The 22,433-nt window shown below is 37.5% G+C and overlaps 1 protein-coding gene and 1 non-coding gene across 9 annotated transcripts in view; one reads left to right on the forward strand and one right to left on the reverse strand.

Annotated features, from left to right (window-relative positions):
- LOC136258396 (protein mono-ADP-ribosyltransferase PARP4-like) overlaps positions 1-22,433 on the forward strand; it is a 44,361-nt gene that overhangs the window by 10,708 nt on the left and 11,220 nt on the right. For 7 of the 8 annotated variants that reach the window (XM_066051711.1, XM_066051703.1, XM_066051707.1 and 4 more), the window contains exons 6-41: positions 2,139-2,297; positions 3,683-4,000; positions 4,299-4,459; positions 4,593-4,707; positions 4,755-4,783; positions 5,250-5,348; positions 5,395-5,479; positions 5,632-5,774; positions 6,001-6,038; positions 6,100-6,183; positions 6,383-6,510; positions 6,555-6,639; positions 6,690-6,823; positions 7,356-7,520; positions 8,248-8,282; positions 8,359-8,440; positions 8,627-8,761; positions 8,812-8,904; positions 9,101-9,194; positions 9,262-9,335; positions 9,381-9,589; positions 9,639-9,738; positions 9,890-9,985; positions 12,730-12,804; positions 12,936-13,016; positions 13,114-13,194; positions 13,284-13,385; positions 13,438-13,554; positions 13,621-13,797; positions 13,884-14,011; positions 17,870-17,907; positions 18,277-18,507; positions 18,857-18,936; positions 19,346-19,496; positions 20,063-20,194; positions 21,675-21,764. In XM_066051711.1, coding sequence (XP_065907783.1) covers positions 2,139-2,297; positions 3,683-4,000; positions 4,299-4,459; positions 4,593-4,707; positions 4,755-4,783; positions 5,250-5,348; positions 5,395-5,479; positions 5,632-5,774; positions 6,001-6,038; positions 6,100-6,183; positions 6,383-6,510; positions 6,555-6,639; positions 6,690-6,823; positions 7,356-7,520; positions 8,248-8,282; positions 8,359-8,440; positions 8,627-8,761; positions 8,812-8,904; positions 9,101-9,194; positions 9,262-9,335; positions 9,381-9,589; positions 9,639-9,738; positions 9,890-9,985; positions 12,730-12,804; positions 12,936-13,016; positions 13,114-13,194; positions 13,284-13,385; positions 13,438-13,554; positions 13,621-13,797; positions 13,884-14,011; positions 17,870-17,907; positions 18,277-18,507; positions 18,857-18,936; positions 19,346-19,496; positions 20,063-20,194; positions 21,675-21,764 — 4,144 coding nt within the window. The remainder of the gene's footprint in view (positions 1-2,138; positions 2,298-3,682; positions 4,001-4,298; positions 4,460-4,592; positions 4,708-4,754; positions 4,784-5,249; positions 5,349-5,394; positions 5,480-5,631; positions 5,775-6,000; positions 6,039-6,099; positions 6,184-6,382; positions 6,511-6,554; positions 6,640-6,689; positions 6,824-7,355; positions 7,521-8,247; positions 8,283-8,358; positions 8,441-8,626; positions 8,762-8,811; positions 8,905-9,100; positions 9,195-9,261; positions 9,336-9,380; positions 9,590-9,638; positions 9,739-9,889; positions 9,986-12,729; positions 12,805-12,935; positions 13,017-13,113; positions 13,195-13,283; positions 13,386-13,437; positions 13,555-13,620; positions 13,798-13,883; positions 14,012-17,869; positions 17,908-18,276; positions 18,508-18,856; positions 18,937-19,345; positions 19,497-20,062; positions 20,195-21,674; positions 21,765-22,433) is intronic. The other variant, XM_066051706.1, reaches the window with a different exon arrangement.
- Trnaa-cgc (transfer RNA alanine (anticodon CGC)) lies at positions 7,930-8,002 on the reverse strand. Its single transcript has one exon. It is a non-coding gene; the product is annotated as a tRNA-Ala (tRNA).

The raw sequence follows: 22,433 nt of genomic DNA on the forward strand, positions 1-22,433 counted from the left end.
GGGCCTATGAATGCATAGAGTGCATAATAAATGCCAACTGTCCATGTTTCACACAGCGGGTGAAGGTCCAGGTGGGATTTCGGGTACCCACACCTTCACCTTGTGAGACATGGTACAGCCTCCTGTGGGTTACTAGTACTGCCCCAGGAGGATTTTCCTGCGCTGACTCCTAGCACCTGAGTAGCGCACAGGTGTCCCAGCACAGGTTCACAGGGTAGGTGTGACCCTGCTAGCACCGCAACTGAAGGGTTTTATGTGTGTGTGTGTACACGCAACACTGACAATAGATGTGGACAACATTGATTACCCATATTTGTGTGTGTAATTTGCACGTTATTTATTAATATGCAGTCTTCTCTACTACTTTATAGTTTGTCTATTGTCTTATGCAGATTCTCAAGACAAAACCTCAAGGCTGCTCTTATTTTTGTTTGCATACTAAGGAACATGCCCCCTTTCAACTTGTATGGATACGCTATCCTGGTAGCTTACAAGGCCTGCCATGTTGCTGTTTAGTCATTAGATGCCCATAGACAAGCCACCATTAAGCAATCTCAGTGAAGGGCTATGTCACCTTCAAACAAACATGACTAAAATGGTTATAAGAAAGCTAACCTTCAATGCAGTACATACATACGTAAACAGACTTTATTTATTGAATAGTTCTTTTTTTTGTATCTTCAACTTTGTTTGCTCACAGAAATGTGTGAACAGACATGCAGACACACCCAAACCAAGACCACATGTGTTGGGTATGATTGACACAACAGATACTTGCAATGCAACCAGACTCATCCCACTTAGCAACCCTTGTCCGGTACATAACAGACATGGGACTTATTGGTTAGAGATTATATTAAGTACCAGCAGGAGCTTTTAATAAGCCCCAGTGGAAAGGTCTATGATGTACCTATGGTCACTAGGGTAATAAGTTAGCCTGGTGCTTATACCGTTTGCAGTAGTAGTTGTTTCCAACTACAGAATCAGGAGGTAGTCCACCAGGGGTGCACGAGAAATTGTTGTTACTTGTGTAATTATCAGAATTCCCAATAGCATACGTCCACTGAAATTATGCACATATATATGTCTCCGTGGACTCCCATAAGTGATTGATAGACCATAGACACCATTAATTCCTTTGCTGCCTTGGTACTGTAGCTTGATGTTTCTCCCTCTTGATAACTAACCTCCTATTCTACCACACACCCTCTGGTAACTTGTTCCATTAGTGTAGAAGTAAGCAGAGTAAATGCCCCATGCACATGTGTCATATAATGAACGACAGAGAGGCTGACACCAGAGTGATTACTCTTAACTCATCCATTAGGGCAGTTGACTTTTCACTATATAGTTTCAGGATTGTTGTTGTAAATGTCCTCACAAGTATAATTCATCCCACAATACTAATATACAGGTCACTTGTGATCCTCTATATTTATGTTGTAAATGTCCTCACAAGACTCACCAGGGTAAAATGATGGTTGAAACTGGTCCATATTGTACTGATCATCATCAGCCATCACCATGCAGGTCCTTAGTGTACGTAGTTCACAGCCGTTATCTTTATCATCTAGATCATTGTGCACCTTACTTGTTTCAGGTGTCATGTACCACTCAGTTTACTGGTATTATTATTAATTGTTAGTTTACTGAGTGTGTGTGATGCAAGTGCTTGACATGTTTGTCAATGATTCATATATGGCAACAATCAAAGTACTGTTGTGGTAGTTTCAGGCCTTGTGAAGGGCCTGGCTTGACAAGAATCAGTGGTTTACTGGTGGATGGCCTGATTATGTTGGCCAACCTCTTTTTCTGTTGATTTTGCTGCATATCAGCAACTAAGAGGCCAGCACAGTCCTATACTCTCATGTCTGGACTTCAATTGCAATCTGCCAGTGACTTAAGTTTGAGACAGATACAGTAGATATAAAATCAAGTTGTATTAGCCTGGTTTTATAGGATGAGTGGTGGTTATGGCAAACTACCTCATTGTCTTATATACTTTCCTTGTTCCTGCATATACATATATTATCCACAAGTAACAATTTCAGATGTATTGCAATGCTATACAGCAAGTGCTGAACATACATCATTGTTTGTATGTACATATACTGGACCACATATTCTCCACCCTACAGAATGGAGAGATTGGTAATAAGAGTTGTTACTACTTGTCCACACTACTGGACACAGAACATGTGTTCACTCTACTCTACAAACAGTTCACTAGTTCTCCTCACAAGTTGGTAAAGGTGACCTTCCTCTCCAGCCATGTTGGATCTGATAAGCTCAAGAAGGTATGTACATACATTTGCACTAAATTCCAATCACACTACACTTTTAAATTTTACTATTACAACATCTCAGTAAATGAAGGCAGCAGAAAGAAGGAGGGGGAGACTATGGGGCTGAAGCCTCCCCTCAGAAGGATATCTCACCAAAATTATCCTTGGGGCTGAAAACTGTGAAAAAGTTGATATACTCTAATACAGTGCTCAAATAGCCTAATAGTTGGGTAGTCAAAGTAAAACTTGCCTAAGCAGGAATCAAACCACTAACCTATTACTTGAGAGCTGGTGCATCTTACCACTGCGCCAAGTGTATTTTGTAATGCTGTATGTATGTTAACTCTCTATATAGTCAACAGCTAAAAGTTTTGCCAAAAGGTTTTTGTTGACTAAATAGCCAGTTTAAGTACATATTTATGCAAAGTTGGTATTTTAGTTGAAATGGTTCATATTGTACCTATAAAATAATTCTGGTGAACTTTGAGACATCATGAAAGCTAAAATGGTTACAGCTTCTGAGGGGTTGTGCCCCCCAGATTCCCTGCTACCAGAGATTCTAGTGTATACTCTGGTCAGCCTCCCCTCTCATCAATTGCTTCCTCTGTCACTGTCAGTAAAGGAAGAAGAGATACAAATTACACAAAAATTGAGGTCACGGTTTACAATAACAATTATGTCCAGTTACATACATAAACGAATTGTGTTATGTTGCCCACCTCAAGCATTAACTTATACATGTTAATTACATGGCTACTACATATGGCTTAAACTGGGAGTTGATATGTTGAAAATGTTGTACAGGCTGGCAATCTTCAAAGTTTTACAGATATTTCAGTGCCACACCCTATACATGCAATGTGTATGTGAATCAAGCTCAATGAAACAGGGTGTTGTAATGAAGAAGAGCTTTGCAGCATTGGCTTAGGTGTTTATGTACATATGAACACATGACATACAACATGGGAGTAACAAGTGCTGCTTTAAAGTGTTGCGTAATATCATATATACCTACCTACATACATACATACATACATACATACATACATACATACATACATACATACATACATACATACATACATACATACATACATACATACATACATACATACATACATACATACATACATACATACATACATACATACATACATACATACATACATACATACATACATACATACATACATACATACATACATACATACATACATACATACATACATACATACATACATACATACATACATACATACATACATACATACATACATACATACATACATACATACATACATACATACATACATACATACATACATACATACATACATACATACATACATACATACATACATACATACATGCAGTGAATAACGTTGTGCTTATTCCAGATGATGTTGGATATCCGTTCATCAACTGGAGCAAGTGAAGAGCTACCATTACACATTTCTGATCTGGTGGGCTACATATGGAATGAGGCTAATGGAGAACTCAATGATGTACTATCTGTACCAGTGGAGCGTATTAAATTGGAAGAGGTTGAGAAGGCTGAGGCAGCTTTGTTGTCCATTAAACTTATTCTTGATGGAGCTAACAAAAATGGAAACTTACAGAAACTAAGAAATGACTTTTATTCTGCTATTCCACACAAACACAAGGCTGTATTGGATACAAAGAGGATGATAGCTGAGAAACAAGATCTCTGCCAGGTGTGTGTGTGTGTGCGTGTGCGTGTGCGTGTGTGTGTAGTGTGTGAGTATGGTAGTGAGTGTGTGTGCTTGCTTGCTTGCTTTTTTGTGTGCAGTGTACTGTGTGTATGTGTGTGTGTGTGTATGTGTGTGTAGTAGTATAGTAGGAGGATCTGCTTGCACTAATTTCTAGAACTCTAGAATATAAGTCTCCCAGTGTTTTACTGAGTAGGCACTATTATGTAAACTGTAGTTGATTTGCATTTATGAGTGTTTGTGTCTGTGGTCACTACCAACACTACCTATTCCATACTTTTAGTTGGTTAGAGATGTGGTCAGTATTGGTGAGAGTACCAACTGGTCCACAAGGAGTAACATGGAGAGCAAATATCGGTCACTACGTTGTGACCTGACAGTGTTGGACCAGTCCTCCGAGGAGTTTGTGTACATCAGACAACTTCTACTGGACAGTCAGGATAAGTGAGTGGATAACACTAATCAATTTCTATACATGTTGTAATTTAGTTTTAAAACTCTATTAGAACATTTATGATTAAGTATGCAAAAATTTGAAGCACTAGCTAGCTAATAATATTTTGTTCTTCCTTCACAGATCATCTTCATCACTGATAGAAGTGAAGAACATTTATGGGGTACATCGACCAGTGGAGGATGGTCACTTCACACATCAGTTAGACAACAAACAGTTATTGTTCCATTCCTCATCAGTATGTTACTATCCTCTAGTCTCTATATTGACCCTTCTCTACTATAGGTGAAAAACTTTGTTGGGATATTATCAAGGTGTACATTTGGATTAATGTCAATTTAAGTGTGCACCCGCTGCAAGCAATGATGTGCTAGATTCCTGGAAATGATTGGGTGCCATGTTACGTGCATATACCCATTGCCTGTAGACATTGAATGTGTTATGCATTTTTTGATACCAGAAAAAGCACACTAGTGGTTATGTGTTCGTTAAGATTTTCCACTGTGGGAATTTCATAAGCAGATTTTTCTAAAGTTACTAGATTTAAGTTAAATCCTTGTATGCATGCTTACAGTATTGATTTGGCTGCCCCTCAACTTAAGTACAGATGTAAAGCAGGCTCTTTTTATTTTATGAATGTTATCCCATTAGGGGCCTGTGAGCCTGTGAATACAGGGAGTCAGAAACATGTAACTAAAATGTGACTGTTTTGTTTGTGTATACACATATGTATATGTATTTGTACTTGTGCTTATAGTTGCCATATTGTTCACCACTCAGAGGACTATTGTTACCCAAGATTGTGGTGGATGATTTTGGAGGTACAAGAACTGATCCAGGAATGTTGGGAAGTGGGATCTATTTTGCTTCCACTTCAAGGTGATTGAGAAGTGTGATCAGCTGATGTTATTAGTGTCCTTCACAGTGTCTCATCACAGTATTCTAAACCAGGGAAGACTCGTGGTAGTCGTCTGATGTTAGTCAACCAAGTGGCCTTGGGAAATGTCTTGGTATGAATACTGTATGACTTGCAAATGCATTCATACATTCACTCATGCACATGCATATACATGGAAAATGACTGCTTTACATTTAGAGACTCTACCATACAAGGAAGGTTCATTACAGACTATAGCTATTGTGTCTATTGCAATCTTTCCAGGAGACCACATCAAGGATGATGGGGGTTACAGAGGCTCCTAAAGGTTACAGCAGTGTTCATGGATTAAAGACCAGTGATGAGTTACCATCAGAGTTTATGGGAGATGAGTATGCTATCTACTCCACCAGTCAACAAAGAATAAGGTAAAGAAATACATACAGTACCTGGTCTGGATTTTTTGTAATTTCAAGTTACTGATTCCCTGGTTCACAGGCTTTCTATATATAGCCTCCTTGCAGGTCTCTAGTGCCATATATATGTAGTAATAAACAGACTGTGTAGATTAATTTCCATATCCATTCAAATGTATACTGTGTGTATTGCTTTTTATGTCAGCATACAATTAAACATTTGCTGTGTTTTGTGTAGATATTTGGTGGAATTCTCTTTGCCTGGAGATGTAAAAGGTGTTCTAACATGTTTACGCACTTATTTATGAAAGTATGTACATTGCCATATCACCATCAGGTCCTATTGATCATCAGTTATCAGTTACTGGAGATGAAGCAGTTAGTGAAGCTAGTGATGTTGATGAACCAGTCAATGCTGAAGGTGTGTGTTACTTGAACTACACCATAGCAAGCGTTGTGTTGTACTTTAGCGTTTACAAATGCACATTCACTACACACGCACACACATACACACACACACACACACACACACACACTCACACTCACACTCACACTTACTCATATGCAGAGAATATTTGTTACTGCTGGTTACCCACTTATCCTCCCCACATGAACTGTAGCTGTATCACTGAGTGATGTACAGGACATAGAGGATCCCCTCAACAAGGTGGAAGCTGGTCTGGTGGGGGGAGATATCCCATTACAGTCAGTACATATTAAAGCTAAACTGATTGACCTGGCAGCTCAGGTGAACACAACATCTCCTCACATACACTCCATATTGTTCTATAGGTGATAGTGTTACAAGCTTATAAGAACTTCAGTAAGAAGCCAATTGAGGCCAAGTATGTGTTCCCATTGGATGACATGGCAGCTGGTATGTGTGTATACTTCATAGTCAATGATATAGTGTTGTATGTGTTGTAGTGTGTGGGTTTGAGGCATTCATCAATGGTAAACACATTGTTGGTGAAGTGAAGGAGAAGGAACAAGCACACAAGGAGTACAGGGAGGCCATTAGTCAGGGACATGGAGCCTACCTCATGGATGAAGAGACTCCAGTATGTGTTGTGTTGTGTAGTGTAGTGTGTGTGTTTGTGTGTGTAGTGTAGTGTAGTGTAGTGTTGAAACAAATAGTAATTTTACTATTCGAATGGTTGTGAACAAAACAACCGAATACTCAATTATTCTTTAAGCTTATACTTCTATTGAATGAGTACTTAAACCTTTTGTTTGGGAGCAAGGTAAAGCAAAGCCTAAAAGCTAGTTCTATCTTTTCTAAAATAAAATTTTTACAGCAGATACATCACTTCATTCACAAATTTAAGTTTCAAGTCTGGCTATTCCTTCTGAATACAGTGTACAAAGTGATAACAATTAATCAAATAGTGTGTTAACAAATCAAATAGTGTCATGCCAACCGAATAGTGTCATGCCGACCGAATAGTCAAATAACCGAATAATCGTTTCAGCACCAGTGTAGTATGATCTAGTGTTTGCATACGTGTGTGCGCACATGCATGCATGCATAAGAAGCGAAGTGTTCGATGCACCTGTCCATAAAATCTATGCATATCTGCCTGACCCCTATAGAATGTGTTCACGGTCAGTGTTGGTAATCTCCCACCTGGGGCTAGTGTCCTGATCAAGATAACATATGTTGCTGAGTTGTTGGTGGAGGGTGAGAATATTGTGTTCAGCCTACCAGGATCTGTAGCTCCATGGAAGAAGGATGCTGCTCTTGATACTACCACACAGGTGTGTATTTGTGTGTGTGTGTGCGTGCGTGCGTGCGTGCGTGCGTGCGTGTGTGTGTGGGTGTGTGCGCGCACGCGCGCGCACTTGTGTCATTTAATGGGTGAGATGGTTAGGTTCATGGAAGACTTTGAATCCCTACATCTTCATAAGGCATAATGCAACCTCTTGTGGGATACCAGGTTTGTCTGCACTAGCCTACATACCTGCACAGTGTACACTGCACAGATAGTCTTCTTTCCATGGGTAGCCTATGTAAAAGACAGCTAAAGGTTTATTTTGTGTGTTTTTATGTTGTAAAAAATCACCAAAAAAACAGTGTTATAGAGTAGTTATATACTTATAACCAGTAGATGCATCAGATAGATGTTGATAAAACTCAACAGTAAAAAAGTTAATGCAAGTTGGAGTTTGGAGAATCTGGGTATCGATCCCAGTACCTCCTGCATGCGAAGCAGGCGCTCTACCATTTGAGCTAATTCCCCAATTGATTGTATGTAGTCTATGTACTGTCTATTAACACATTTTAATATATAAGGCATCAGATAGTTTAAATAAGTTTAAGAACAATTTAGATAATTACTGGCATCAAATTGAATATGGACAGACTAAAAGGCCCTCGGCCTATTATTAAGTTACCTGTAATGGTTGTACGTTGTCCATAGTTTAATACTAATACTAAGGCAAGGTTGTGATACATTAGTATACATCACATGCATATCTCCTATAGACTGATGTGGATAAAGTCAAGGTCACTAAACAAGGGTGAGTAAACAAATGCATGAGTCAACTTTTGTTTGTTTGTACACCATCCAGTCTTCACATGTCATATTCCTTCTAGTGATGTTAGTGTTCAAGTGGCTGTGGAGATGCCATTCAAAATCAGAACAATTGAATCACCAACTCATAAGCTAAGAATTAAAGTATGCTAGTATATACAAACTTATAATTATGCTTTTATGTTTTCAAATATGTGATACATTTTACCAGTCATTTGTTCTTTAATCTGTGTACAAGTTTGTATGTATATGTGTTTGTTCATTAATTCTGAGTTTTGCTATGTAAGTTGCTTCCATGCTACTGTGTACATATGTCACTTCTATCCACAGAAAACAGCCACCAAAGCAGTGGTTGAGATGTGTGAAGGAGATGATGGATTAGGAGATGGATTTCAGCTACTAGTTGGACTGGCAGAAATTCACGTCCCCAGAATGTGGGTGGAGGAGAATGATCAGTCACATCATGTGAGATCATGTGATCCTCCTATCAAGTTTTAACTACTAGTCATCACTAGGCGTGTATGCTGACATTTTATCCTGAATTTGAGGCTGAGTCCATCGTGGATAATGAGATCATCTTTTGTCTTGACTGCTCTAACTCCATGAAGGTACTAACATGTGTATGCATATATCATCTCTCACACTGAAAATTTATAAAGTTGTAATTGCCATCCTTAAATTATGGGTTTTGTTTACAAGAAAGTTGTCGCAGAAAGTGTTGTATGATATTGCTCATGTACAAACTGTGTACTGTATATTATGTTGAAATGATGGAGCTTATTTATTTATTGTCATGCATGGTAGGGAGAGACATTGGTCAGTGCAAAGAAAGTTCTTCTACTAACACTTCATCATTTGCCTCCAAAATGTCTCTTTAATGTGATCACCTTTGGAGCAGGTAAACAATGCATAATGAGAGTAACAATATTAGTAGTGAGTTACGTGTGTATGTATTATATTTCCAGCTTATGATGAGCTGTTTCCTTCCTGTCAGCCAAAGAGTAAAGAGACTGTTACAGCTGCCACTAACTACATACAGGTACATATAGTACACATGTCTACATATCCAATACAATACTTGTAGGATGCTACAGCTACTATGGGTAGTACAGATGTGTGGAGACCATTGAGGTCACTACTGCTATTATCCAGTGGAAGTGGTGCAGACTCGTCCACTCTCCCTCCTCGTAATTTGTTCCTTGTGACTGATGGACATATGACAGAAGAACAGCCAACACTACAGGCCATCAGACAAGCAATACACACCACCAGGGTGTTCACTTTTGGAGTAGGGTAAGTTTGTGATGTGTAACTACTAGTGTTTGAGTGTGAGTTTGTGTAGGAAAACTGCTAATCGTCACTTCCTGAAGTCCATGGCTAGAGTTGGTGCAGGATATGAAGAATTCTTTGATCCTAAGACCAAGTCAAAATGGCAAAGAAAAGTGTGTGTGTGTGTGTGTGTGTGTGTGTGTGTGTGTGTGTGTCTGTGTGTCTGTGTGTCTGTGTGTCTGTTTGTCTCTGTGTGTCTGTGTGTGCGTGTGTGTGGTGCAGTGTATAGGTATTGCATTATCACATATTTCTGGACATACTCAGGTAAAGTCACAACTGAACAAGGCATTTGAACCAGCTCTCACTTCAGTGAAGGTGATGTGGCAACAGTTTGATGAAAATGCTCCTAAACCACTCCAGGTAGTGATTTACAGTATTTGGAGTAGAGAAAAAGTATATGTGTTGGTGTAGTACATATAGTGTAATTTAAAATATTTAGTTTGAAAATGAAGTTGGGTTTTAGTAATTAAAAAGTAGAGAACTTATATGAGTGATGGTAACATAGCTATGTGGGTAATCTCTACCTAGCATAATGAGCAACATCCACAATGACATTTCTTGACATGGCGATTATGTTTTTTGTTTATTATCTATGATGTCACAAAACAAAATGGTCACCGTAGTGTGGGGACTTTGTACAGGGAGGTATTGGGCGAGATAGTGTTTCCATATGGTAGTGTTTATGAATATGAATAAGGTCGAAGGTGAGGCGTATAGTATATAAATAAGCCTATTTGTGTCTGAATTAAAAATTTTGGTCTGCGATCCTTGTTGGAGCATGTTTTGCACCGTCACGGTGCGTGTACTACTTCTTACCTTATTATCTAGTGGATTTATGTGTAAAAAACTACAGACAACACCAGGGGCGGTGGAGCAGGCCAAATTGTGAGGGGGCCAGGCCAGCTGTAAGTTGAAGACCACAAAAAAAGGTCACAACTGCAGCCTGCTGACAATAGCTGCTCTCCACCAATTATATCTCCTTATTTATAACTATACACACATGTAGCTAAGTAATTTGCTACACTGCTTCTCTGAATACTGTGACTGCTCTATTAGAGTATCCAGATCCTGACTGTTCTATTAGAGTATCTCGATCTTTTCTTGCAAACAGTGTCCCAAAAAGTGGGGGGCCCCCCTGGCCCCCTCGTCTCCACCGCCTATGGACAACACTCATTTTGAATACTGTGTGCCAAAGTCTCTGAAGCCCACACACTAACGTGGCCATTTGTCAATTATGATGTTGAATATCAAATTTCATCATTGTAGATATCATCCATAGGAAGAATACTTGTACCATGCTATAAATCCTTGCTTGTCAAAATACAAATCACAGAAAAAAGACCGATATACTCTAATAGAACAGTCAGTAACTTTAATAAAAAAACAATCAGGCAGCTGACTGTTTTATTAGAGTAAGTTGATCATTTTAACCAGCAAAGATTGATAGTCTCTACTTCAGCCACTTATTAATTACCCATAAAGTGGACATTTATAACATACAGTAGGAACTGAGGCATTAATTTTGAGCATGATAGGCAATTTTTTTGAGCACTGCTCAAAAGCATAATAGGTAAAATAGAAACATAATTGGTGGGTCCCTACATCTGTTCAATGCCATTGCATTGTACCAAAAAGGCACATGCCACATGAGTCTGTTATTGTGGCTGAATTTGTGGCCTTACAATGCATTGTTTAGCCTTTAGCCTTGCGACAGTGGCAGGCTGACAGGAAGGTCAAGGAAATGTTACACTATGCTATAGTTTGTTGTGTGGGTCCAGGTAATTAAGTCACCTGTTCTTTTTTCTGTGTGTGCATAAGAATTCATCACCTTTTCTGTTGATAGTGCGAGGGTTGTGACAGGTTAAAGTCAATCAAAACAGTTGGTGCATGTAATGATGCAAGAAGCTTTAGTATACAAGACAATTCTGCTGAAGAGAATATTTTCTGCCTGCCAGCAAAATGTTACCCGACATTTTTCATGCCTGCACACTCTTATATATGTCTGCCAAATAGGAACTTGTTGGGCTGAAACAATGTTGAACAGTGAAAAATCAAGCCTTAGCCATATCGAGTTGTGCTTGTCTGAAGGCAGGTAGGCGGGCAGTCAAGCAGGCAGGCAGGCAGACAGTCAGTCAGTCACATGGTAGAAAGTTCCATTGAATAAATTTTTTTTGTAGTAAGCATTTAGGGTCATACTGAAGGCACTTCTGGGATTGTTTGTACCTATCCAATACTGCCAAGGTGCCAGGATGGTATTGTGAAGCTGGTTTTTGAGTGATATTTTTGGCCAGAAAATTCCAAACCTCCATGATCCCTAATATACAATACTATCTTATGATAATTATACTACACCACTTCTGTGACATCGAGTGGTAACACTTAATTAGGAGATACAATAGCAACTTTTATGTGATTGTGAGGTATTTTGTTTGTGTGGGAAAAGCATATGACCCGATGACCAGACAGTCTACACAGCTCTAGCCTTTAAACTTAGTAACATGCAGTATGCATAGAATGTTTATTTAAAGACCTTTTGCAAAAATTACAGTAAATGTTGTTCAAAGTAGAATGCCATGGTTCTATATTAACTCCTAACTTTATGCATTGGCTGCTCTTATATAATAACACATAAAGGAAGTGATTGTGGGTTTTAATATTTAAACTGTTCAACAGTTCACTGTTATTTTGTATGCTTTAAATAACCACATGTATAATATGATTGATGATATACTCAACACAGAGTAAATGGGGTGGCTGTCTACACACTATGCATACTCTGGTAAATCATTAACTACCCTAACAGAATGATCACTTGGTGCTAATATATGGAGAAGTGTTGATAACCAACATTTGTCCATTGGCTCAAGTGTTTTAAAATATTAATTATCTGGTTGAAGTTGTGTATGTGTTGCTTGAATACTACTGTATGTCTTTAGCTGGTTTAAACTGTAGTAGAATAAGGTGTGTGCTTACTGTAATAATAAATCAATAGAGTCAAAGCTGTTGTAGAATTATTCAGATAAATTCTATAGCTATTATTATTTGAAGTATACATGAATAGCATCACACTGTGTGTGATAACCATGTGTTGTTTCATCATACAGGCACCTCAGGAGATAGTGTCACTGTTTAGTGGATCACGTCAAGTGGTCTATGGGTTTGTACCTCACTGTCTTCAGGTGTGTGTGTGTGTGTGTGTAGTGTGTGTGTGTGTGTGTGTGTGTGTGTGTGCGTGCGTGTGTGCGTGTGTAGTGTGTGTTTGTAGTGTATATAGTGCGCAAAATGGTTTTGAATTTATAAATCATTACAGACCACATTGAAGGCAAAAATTGGTAGAAAAGAAGTTGAGACAATGGTGTCTACATCAGAGATGGGAATTACCCATGGGAAGGTATTTACATACTATTGCTTGTATGAATCATGTTAAATTTTGCACTTATAACAACAATACAATTAGGTATTTTATGTAACGATTGTTTTATCATTAGGTTTTACATCAGTTAACTGCTCGTGCTATCATCAGAGACTGGACAGATGGATCTCTTGATGCTGACCGAACCCAACACGAGGTTGGTGCCAAATATGTACTGTGTATGCTTTGTAATGTGTTCTGTCTGTGTGCACAATTTGTGGGATATCACATGCTGTACACATGCAGATCATCAAACGTGACCGCAAGTCTTACATCATCAACATCAGTAAGGAATACTCCATTGTGTCCCAGTTCACTAGCTTTGTAGCCATTGAGAAGAGAGAGAAGGTGTGAACTATTATTACCAGTAACTGTATTGCCAATTGACACTTGTTGACAGGATGAGAAGTTTGAACAATCAAAAGGACCTTCTATAGCAGAACTAGTTGACAAAGAGAATGTTGATACATTACAATACATCGGTTGGGAGGTTGATCAGTCTAAGGACTTATCCAAGGTGAATAATCAAATACATGTAATTCTAAGATATTGATGGCATTGTGTCTGTTTATATATATTGTAGGAGACTGAGCTACACTTGATGACATTTACAGAGAGTGTTAGTAGTGATCCTGATTCATTTGGTACTGGAGCAAAGTTGAAAGAAACTTTTGATAAACTAATGCAGGAAGCAAAACAGCATTTACAAGCAACCCATATGGAGAAATCCAGAGTTAGTATTATGCAGTTACATATTAAGGTTCTAGTGTGTGTGTGTGTGTGCGTGTGCGTGTATGAACTTTTACATGTACATAACTTGTTAACATGTTGTCTGTTACCCTACAGGCAGTGGAGGCAATGGTGACATATTATGTTGATATTGAAGAGTATGATAAGGGTAGAGCTGTAGTAGAGGACTATGTCAGTGAGCTGTCATTAGAGAGCGCCAGTGAAATGGCCAGTACATTTTCAAAGTACGTACAATGTAACCACTTATCTATATTTGTCATTAAGTATATTTACTGCTTTAAAGCCAGGTGGGCCTACACCTAGCCTGTGCAATTGACTATGGTCCTGAAATTGCTTTCCTATTTCGTATGCTGGCATGTATGCTTTTACATATGTACGTGTGTGTGTGTGTGTGTGTGTGTGTGTGTGTGTGTGTGTGTGTGTGTGTGTGTGTGTGTGTGTGTGTGTGTGTGTGTGCGTGTGTGGGCCCATCTGCAAAAGGTTTTCCCGAAGGCTTCATGTGCAACGTATGTATAAATGCCACAAATATAATTATTCAACTCACAGTACCATTAGCCTTCTGTAAGGTCCTTTTTGGTGTCACACATCTCTGAGAAGGTTGTATAGGTTTTTCTATGCATGTTCTGTACAGGTTTATTATCAGCAGGACCCTGTGGTATAGACAAAATCTATATTTTAAAGTTATAGGTAATGGGTCATTCCATGTCAAATCACCGAGGAATTGTAGGATCACCTCTTGGATTTTTACGAAACTTGGTGTGTTTGTAGTACCTATGGTGCTCATCATCCATACCAATTTTTAGCCTCATATACTGCATAGTTTCTGATATATGACCACAAATATTTTGAATATTTCATGAACAATTGGACCGTCTTGAGTTACAGAATCAACTGTAGCTCACCACTGTGTTAATATTTTAAAATAAAAATTTCAGCGATTAAAGACTGTTAATTTATCTTTCAAGTAATCCATAAACTATGGGGTATCAATTTAATTAAGGTTCAAAAAGGCTCCATTAAAAACTATAATCCTTAATATTTCAAAAAGTGCTGCTCCAAATTCTTTGAATTTTTTAGAAACTGATAATTAGGTTATGGTCTATTGCTGGTTAAAGTTTTGTGGTGGGGCCACAATGGGTTCAAGAGATATAATTAAATATGTTGTGGTATGTAGTGGAATTTTGTATTCTATTATTGCTATATGAGAGTGTACACCTCTAATAACCACTCCTGATAAGGCCATGCCAACTTTGTCTTACACAATGAAGGTGTCCAAGTATAGTGCAACCTGTGTTAGTGACCACCTGTATTGAAAGACCACCTGTGTGCTGATATTTATTTAGTTGCATAGTTTTCAAATACAGCCAGCTTATATAGCTTGCAAAGGCAGCACAATGACCAGCTAATGACACCACGTCAGTTGTTCAATTGAACATGTAGTAACATACCTGCTACTTACTTTGGGTATGGTAGCAATGAAGATTATTCGAGAGAACAGGGACATTGCTTTCAACTCTCACGTACAATCCCTGGTACGAGAAAACTGTACTCTTTTGTGCCAATTTCAGATAGCAGAGTGGAAATAAAATTTTACTCATAATCTGATGTTTTCAGGAAAGAGAGAGTTCCACCAGAATTGATTGCTGAATTTGTCACTTGTATACACATGAAGAGAATTGTGGTTAGCTTGTGTGCTTGAAGTTTGCAGTGACACTAAGGAAGTGAAACTGATGTTTCTGTCCATCAAACTCGTTCAAGTATCCAGAGCCCCAGAATATCCACACTACACCAATGGATGACATTCTCTCATAGACCCAAGGACAAGAAGTGGTCATGTGTACTCTCATAACTCTGACAAAACGAAATGACTTTTGCTACCTAACAGCATCACACTGTATCACCACAGTAACAAACTTGTATTACATGCCTTTGTCTAAACTTGTTTATATATGCATAAATTTAACTTGCAGTTGAATCAAAAGAGTCTTGTGTGTCTGCAAGCCTAAATCAGCAGAATGGACTTCGAGGTGTGCAATACTACATGGGGATATCTGCTATAGTACTGTAAACACCGCTAGCTACCTATCTCATAATCCCATAGAGACCCCACGCTGAAACTTTTGCAACTAATAGGTGAATGTCTGACAAGTAAATTCTAATCAGCATGTTTTGGTAGACCAAAGATTAGGAGACATGGCTAATTATCAACTTCATCAAATTAAATATACCAAACAAAAGCTTATTCTTTTGAGCTTTAAAGTGGTGCAATTCATTTTAAAAACACCCAAGTTATGATGCTTTGAATCGTCACAAGTATAGCAAAAAAATAGAATACTTAATAAGCTATTTCTGAGAAGCTATACAGGCAATGGGTGAAAGGACAAATATGACCACTTGGGCTACCCACACACCGAATTTCATCCAATTCTGAGGAGGTCATGTGCAAAACTGTGGTGAACTGATATGGAATTACCCATACAGTAAATCCAACTAAATAAATTGCAGTACAAAGGTGGTCTTTCAATACAGGTGGTCACTAATACAGATTGCACTGTACTTGGACACCTTCATCGTGTAAGACAAAGTTGGCATGGCTTTATCAGGAGTGGTTATTAGAGGTGTACACTCTCATATAGCAATAATAGAATACAAAATTCCACTACATACCACAACATATTTAATTATATCTCTTGAACCCATTGTGGCCCCACCACAAAACTTTTACCAACAATAGACCATAACCTAATTATCATTTACTAAAAAATTAAAAGAATTTGAAGCTCCACCGTTTGAAATATTAAGGATTAAAGTTTTCAATGGAGCCTTTTTGAACCTTAATTAAATTGATATCCCATAGTTCATGGATTACTCGAAAGATCAATTAACAGTCTTTAATCGCTGAAATTTTTATTTTAAAATATTAACACAGTGGTGAGCTACAGTTGATTTTGTAACTCAAGATGAACTAATTTTTCATGAAATATTCAAAATATTTGTGGACATAAATCAGAAACTATGTGGTGTATGAGGCTAAAAATTGGTATGAGTGATGAGCACCATAGGTACTACAAACACACCAAGTGTCGTCAAAATCCGAGAAGTGACCCTACAATTCCTTGGTGATTTGACATAGAATGACCCTAATGCCTTTGAATGGATACTGTTCCACAAATAAACAGGAAAGGTACACATTTAGTAAGTGGCAAGGAAAAAAGTATTTGTACTCAGTTACTCCTACTGACGGTTTACACTGATGCCACAACATCCTAATGACTTCTATTTTATAATTAAGGCCATTCCCATTTGAAAAGTTGTTGTTCAGATCTTGTTGCAAGCCAAATAGGCCGGTTGGTAGGTCGGATAATAAATGGAAAAAAAAAATTTATACTGCACTGCACTGTCTGCAGTCAAATCAAATTACAAGCCATTGAAGGATATATAACTATATAGCACACTAAATACTGAAGTTTTGGCATAGCATAGGTTTCCTTCGTCAGAGGGTGGGGCACTGGCCTAGACAGATGTATGTAACTATAGTGTGCTCAGTGACTGTTCTATTAGAGCATCATGATCATTTTGCAACAGCTAGAAATTAAATTCACATGTCAGATTTTTTCTATTTATGATTAAAATTGAGTTGCGGGTCCGAGCAACAACTTTTCAAGTATGTAGGTATGGCCTAACCACTACTATGTATTTAGGTTTTTTTGATATTTCAGTTTGGGCCACAATGTACATTAGTATCGTGGCTTTGTGATTACCTAGGTATGATTCAAGATATTTGCATTGGCCTTGTATGTTGGAAGAACTAATAAAGTTTTTCAACTTGAATGGTGTGTTTGACAATCTCAAAAGAAAGATAAAGTGTAACTTTGAATGCTAAAGAATTTACATAAGAAATACTATGAGACAATTGAGTTTGTGCATGGGTATTTGTATTATGAAGGTGCATTGTTTTGTAACATGTGATTAATTATATGAACAGTTGAATAATTATTAACCGACAATTGTTTGCGCAAAATGGATACGTATTCGGTATTCAAATTGCAGCGCACCATTAACCTAATTGTTATTTGTTTCAGAAATGTTCATGATAAAATTGATGAAGCTCAGAAAGCAGGTGCAATGTATAGTATTACTGTGATAAATATGCATATATACATATACATATATCTTGTATGCACACTTATCTTTTTAATGACCATTGACCATACCATGCAAACATATAGCATCAACATTTCAATTGTGAATTGGTTGTCTAGTTAGATACGTACAACTAAAATTTGGTAGGTATACAAAACAAAACAAACAGCACACAGCTTGATTCTTGTATTGTGTAGGACACTGGCACATTTATGTGTGTACAGAACATGTACATGGAATGGGAACCTGTCATTGCTGCTAATGCCGTTTTTGTTACTAGCTATTTGAGAGATTTTTTTTTTGTATTGAGACATGCTCCTAATTAACAAGTCAAACACTCTTACAGGACGTCTTACTCTCGTTATCAAGACATTAACTGGTCAAACAATCACTAGAGACTTGCCACCCAGAGCAACCATTGCAGACCTGAAGGCCAGGTTACAGAAAACAGAACACATTCCACCTGACCAGCTATATCTGTTGTTTGGTGGAAAACTGCTAACAGATTTGCGCACTTTAGCTGATTATAAAATGCAGTCAGGTGATACTGTTCACATGGTACTGAGACTAGGAGGAGGTATACAGTGTACATGTGCAGTGTATGTTGTACTTACATATATGAATATTTCCAGCTAATGTGGAATTTTACTTTTTGGATAAGTACACATCAGAGATCAAATACGAATTAATGTGTTTTTGCCTGACAAGAATGTGTAGTATACTTAGAATCACAACACATAGTGGTGCATTCCTTGTCCCCAGGTATTACACACATTTTACTATAATTATATATCCACACATTTTAGGCAAATTACTCAATACGTGGTATGGTAGTGTTACAACTATTGTGTGTGCATGCATGTGTGCGTATGTACATGTGCATGCGTGCGCGTGTGTGATTTACAATGTATGATGTTATTGTGTAGCACCCCCTAAGCCGAAGAAAAAGTATAAAGAAAGTCTTGGTGCATCAGCTGTTAGTGATGCTGGAAGGCTCCAGTTCAAAGTACGTAAGAATGCACAAGTACCTAATATATTTGACATTTACTGATATCTCAATTTTCCATTGTATTGCTTTCAAAAATTATTAAACATCCAAAGTGGTGGTTATGTGTGAGAATATTTATCGTGTGCTTTGATTCAAACTTATTACGTTAAAAGGTGGTGAAAAAACTAGCCTATTTGACCTCTCACAAGGTATAGAGCATCACTTGCACATGGAGTGATGCTTCTTTCCTGTCCACACTCTAAAGAGCACAGGCACTATATTGTGCCATGCCAGACTTATAAGTACACTAAATATAGTTCCTGTTAGGCTTGCATTCAATATGTTGTACATGTTGAAATTGTTGTACAGTTTTAATGTTTTTGACGACATCTTATACATATTGCACAATGTACAAATTATTATACAGGAAGATTCAGTGGCTTTAGATCAAACAGGCTCACATGCTAGTGATGGAGATGTTCCAGTGAGGAAAATGGGACAGAGAAAATCAGCAAGATGGTCTTCTTCTAAGAGTTTATTAGTTTCTGAACCAAAAAGGAGGTCACTTAGCAAACATGGTAAAGCAACGCTTCACTGATTCAACTGTATGATACAAAACTACGTATAGAGAACTGTTGTGTACTGTGTATTTATGGTGCTTACCAACATACACTTGCATGCCGTATCATATTACAGTACAATGTATTTGAGTGAAATTTGCTATCAGTGAAGATTTGCAATATAAAATAAATTTATAATTGTACTTGTTGTCGTTACATATATAGGGAGTAGAGACCTTTAGACGAAAAACTCTTGCTGTTAAGGAGAAAAGTGACTTTTCTGTATTAGAGTATATGACAGATTCTGTTCTTATAGAATATATTCAGTAGCTATGTGTATGTTATATTATAAACCTGTATGCTGCAAGTGTGACATGGTAATATGTAGTGAGAATTGCATCATGCACTATAAAATAGAAATTAAAATAATACATACACCTACAAGTGTGTATTATATTTTGATACAACAAAGCAGTTTAATAATATAAGTGTAAGGAGTCAACTGTTGTAACATTTTGTTTGCTCACATGTTAAATGTGTGGAAAAGACATGCAAATCCGGTCACATATATTTATCTCATACAGATACTTCTGGCTGGTTTGCAACAGAACAACATCAAGTCTCAGAGCAAGATAGGAGCAGAGGATACTTAGACTTAGAACCAGTAGACACTAATGAAAGGTGGAAAACGTTGGATGATGAGATTGCTGCCTACAGTAATGCAAACTCTTTGTTCTGTCTGCATACACTTTTATTTACGCGATTTACACGTATAATTGCATGCATATTGCTATGCATATTCTAAGCGGTTTTTGTATGCTCAGGTATGTATCAGGGTCTCGTGTGGTATGTTGTCAAGTTATTTTTTGGCATACAATTAACTAACTGGTTGCTATATTCAAATGCAAGTTTAGCAAGAGCTAACAAGTGTGTAATTACCTTGTTAGTACAAAACTGCCAGCAAAATGTATCATGTGTGCAAAAATACAGTGTAAGGGAGAGGGTCAAGAGACTAATACAGCATATCTGTGCATGAGGTGAAGCTGAGTGAGTTTTGAGACACCTCCTGAATATTGTAATTTTGTATACACATACTTTAGTTCTTTCTTTGTCATCTTCTTCAAGTGCGTTCATTGATTTTGAGTATTTGAACTGTTTCAGTTCTCAGCTGTTAGGCCATTATATTAATCTGTTTCTAGCCTTAGAACTAGCAAATAGGATTACTGTAGTAGTTTTAAGTGTAATACATGTGATAACACTAGCTGTTTATTTGTAAGTACTTTTCACAACTATGTTGTTTATGCATAAGTTACTTAGTATACGTTTACGTATTCAACGGTAGAGCTCAAGTTCAAAAGCTGCAACAACAACAACAGCAGATATTTTGCAAGCAGCAGATTGGTCATCAGTAACCGCCTTTTAAAATTTTTACCTTAGGGAGTCAGGTGACAAGCCATCCTTCAGGAGGGCAATTTTGTCATCTCTTGAAGCGTCAAACTTACATGTTGATACATAGCTGTATACTGTATTCACCACATATAATTAATCACAAAGAAGCCTTGCTACTTTTTGACTAATAAAGTACTCTCCAGCACTTTGATCCTCCCACGCAAAGTAATATATATCTCATTAAAAATATATTCCAAATTAAATAAGAAATCATAATTTTGGAGTAAGTGCAGGAAGGAAGTTTACACTTGTGTAGGATCATGGTTCCTACATGTGTAGAACTTTAATGTGGAATTTTGTAGGAAATATTCCCATGTGCACACTGTTGAATTTTGTAAGAAACATTCCTACACATGGCACAAAGTGTAAGACATTTTTTTGCGGTATTCCTACAAGTGTAGAAATCATTCCTACAAGTGTAAAAACTGTTCCTAAAAATGTAGGAATTTTCTACACAGCATTAAAATGTCCTACACATTGTGTCATGTGTAGGAAGGAATCTTTCATGCAAAATTAAACAGTGTGGGAATATTTCCTACAAAATTTCTTAATATAGCACACGTGTAGGAACCATGCTTCCTACACAAGGATAAATGTACATCACATAAAATTTGTTGGGTTTTGAGAGAAACTTGCCATATAAAATGTTGGCTTCTTACTTAGTTGGAACATGTTTAAAGCAATTTCCTAAACGATTATAAAAATGTTATAAGATATGATATACTTGTTTCTTACTGTTTGTCCTAGATGAAGCAAGCATTCCTGTGAGTAGTGAACCTTTTATTGATGTACCACCCAAACTTTCTTCCGAGGGACATTTTGATACATTATTCTGGGGTAAGTTTTTTTTCTACTGTGTTCTATTTGAACCAACTCAATGAAACAGAAAAAGTCTATCAGGGACTGTCTTCTAATGTTGCACTACTGTCTAGTCGGATTGTTAAGCACATGTGTCTATTAAGCGCATATTATTTGTTAAGCGCATACATATTTCTTGTGATTAACCATGGCTGATAAGCACATATGGCCCAATACGAGGCTTACATGCGACAAAGCTACACACGGGAAGAATACTGGAAAAGTAATCTCTCCTCGAATGCTTACGTCTCCCGCTATGTATACAGCAATTCAGCCTTCTGGATTGTGATAATTCTTGTCATCACAAAGGATTTCACCCAGAAATGGAGTCAAATATTCTTATACACTGGCGTGGTGACTACGAACTACTCTATTACAACATAGTGATTCAGTCTTAAATACACCATAATTGTTAATTAGGCGTATGCGCCTAACAGATGGTATTATTTTTACAAAAATTTTCTCCAAAAATTATAAGCTCATGTGCTTAACAACCCGACTCTACGGCACCATAAAAATATACCTATATATTAATCAAAAAAAGAATTAATGAATAGTCTATTCATTAATTCCTTTTTGATTAAGTGATGAAAAACCAGGTACAACAGTTAGAAGTAATAAATTGTATCCTATAGGCAACAACTATCA

Source organism: Dysidea avara, chromosome 6 (genome assembly GCF_963678975.1).
Source record: "Dysidea avara chromosome 6, odDysAvar1.4, whole genome shotgun sequence".
NCBI lineage: Eukaryota > Metazoa > Porifera > Demospongiae > Dictyoceratida > Dysideidae > Dysidea > Dysidea avara.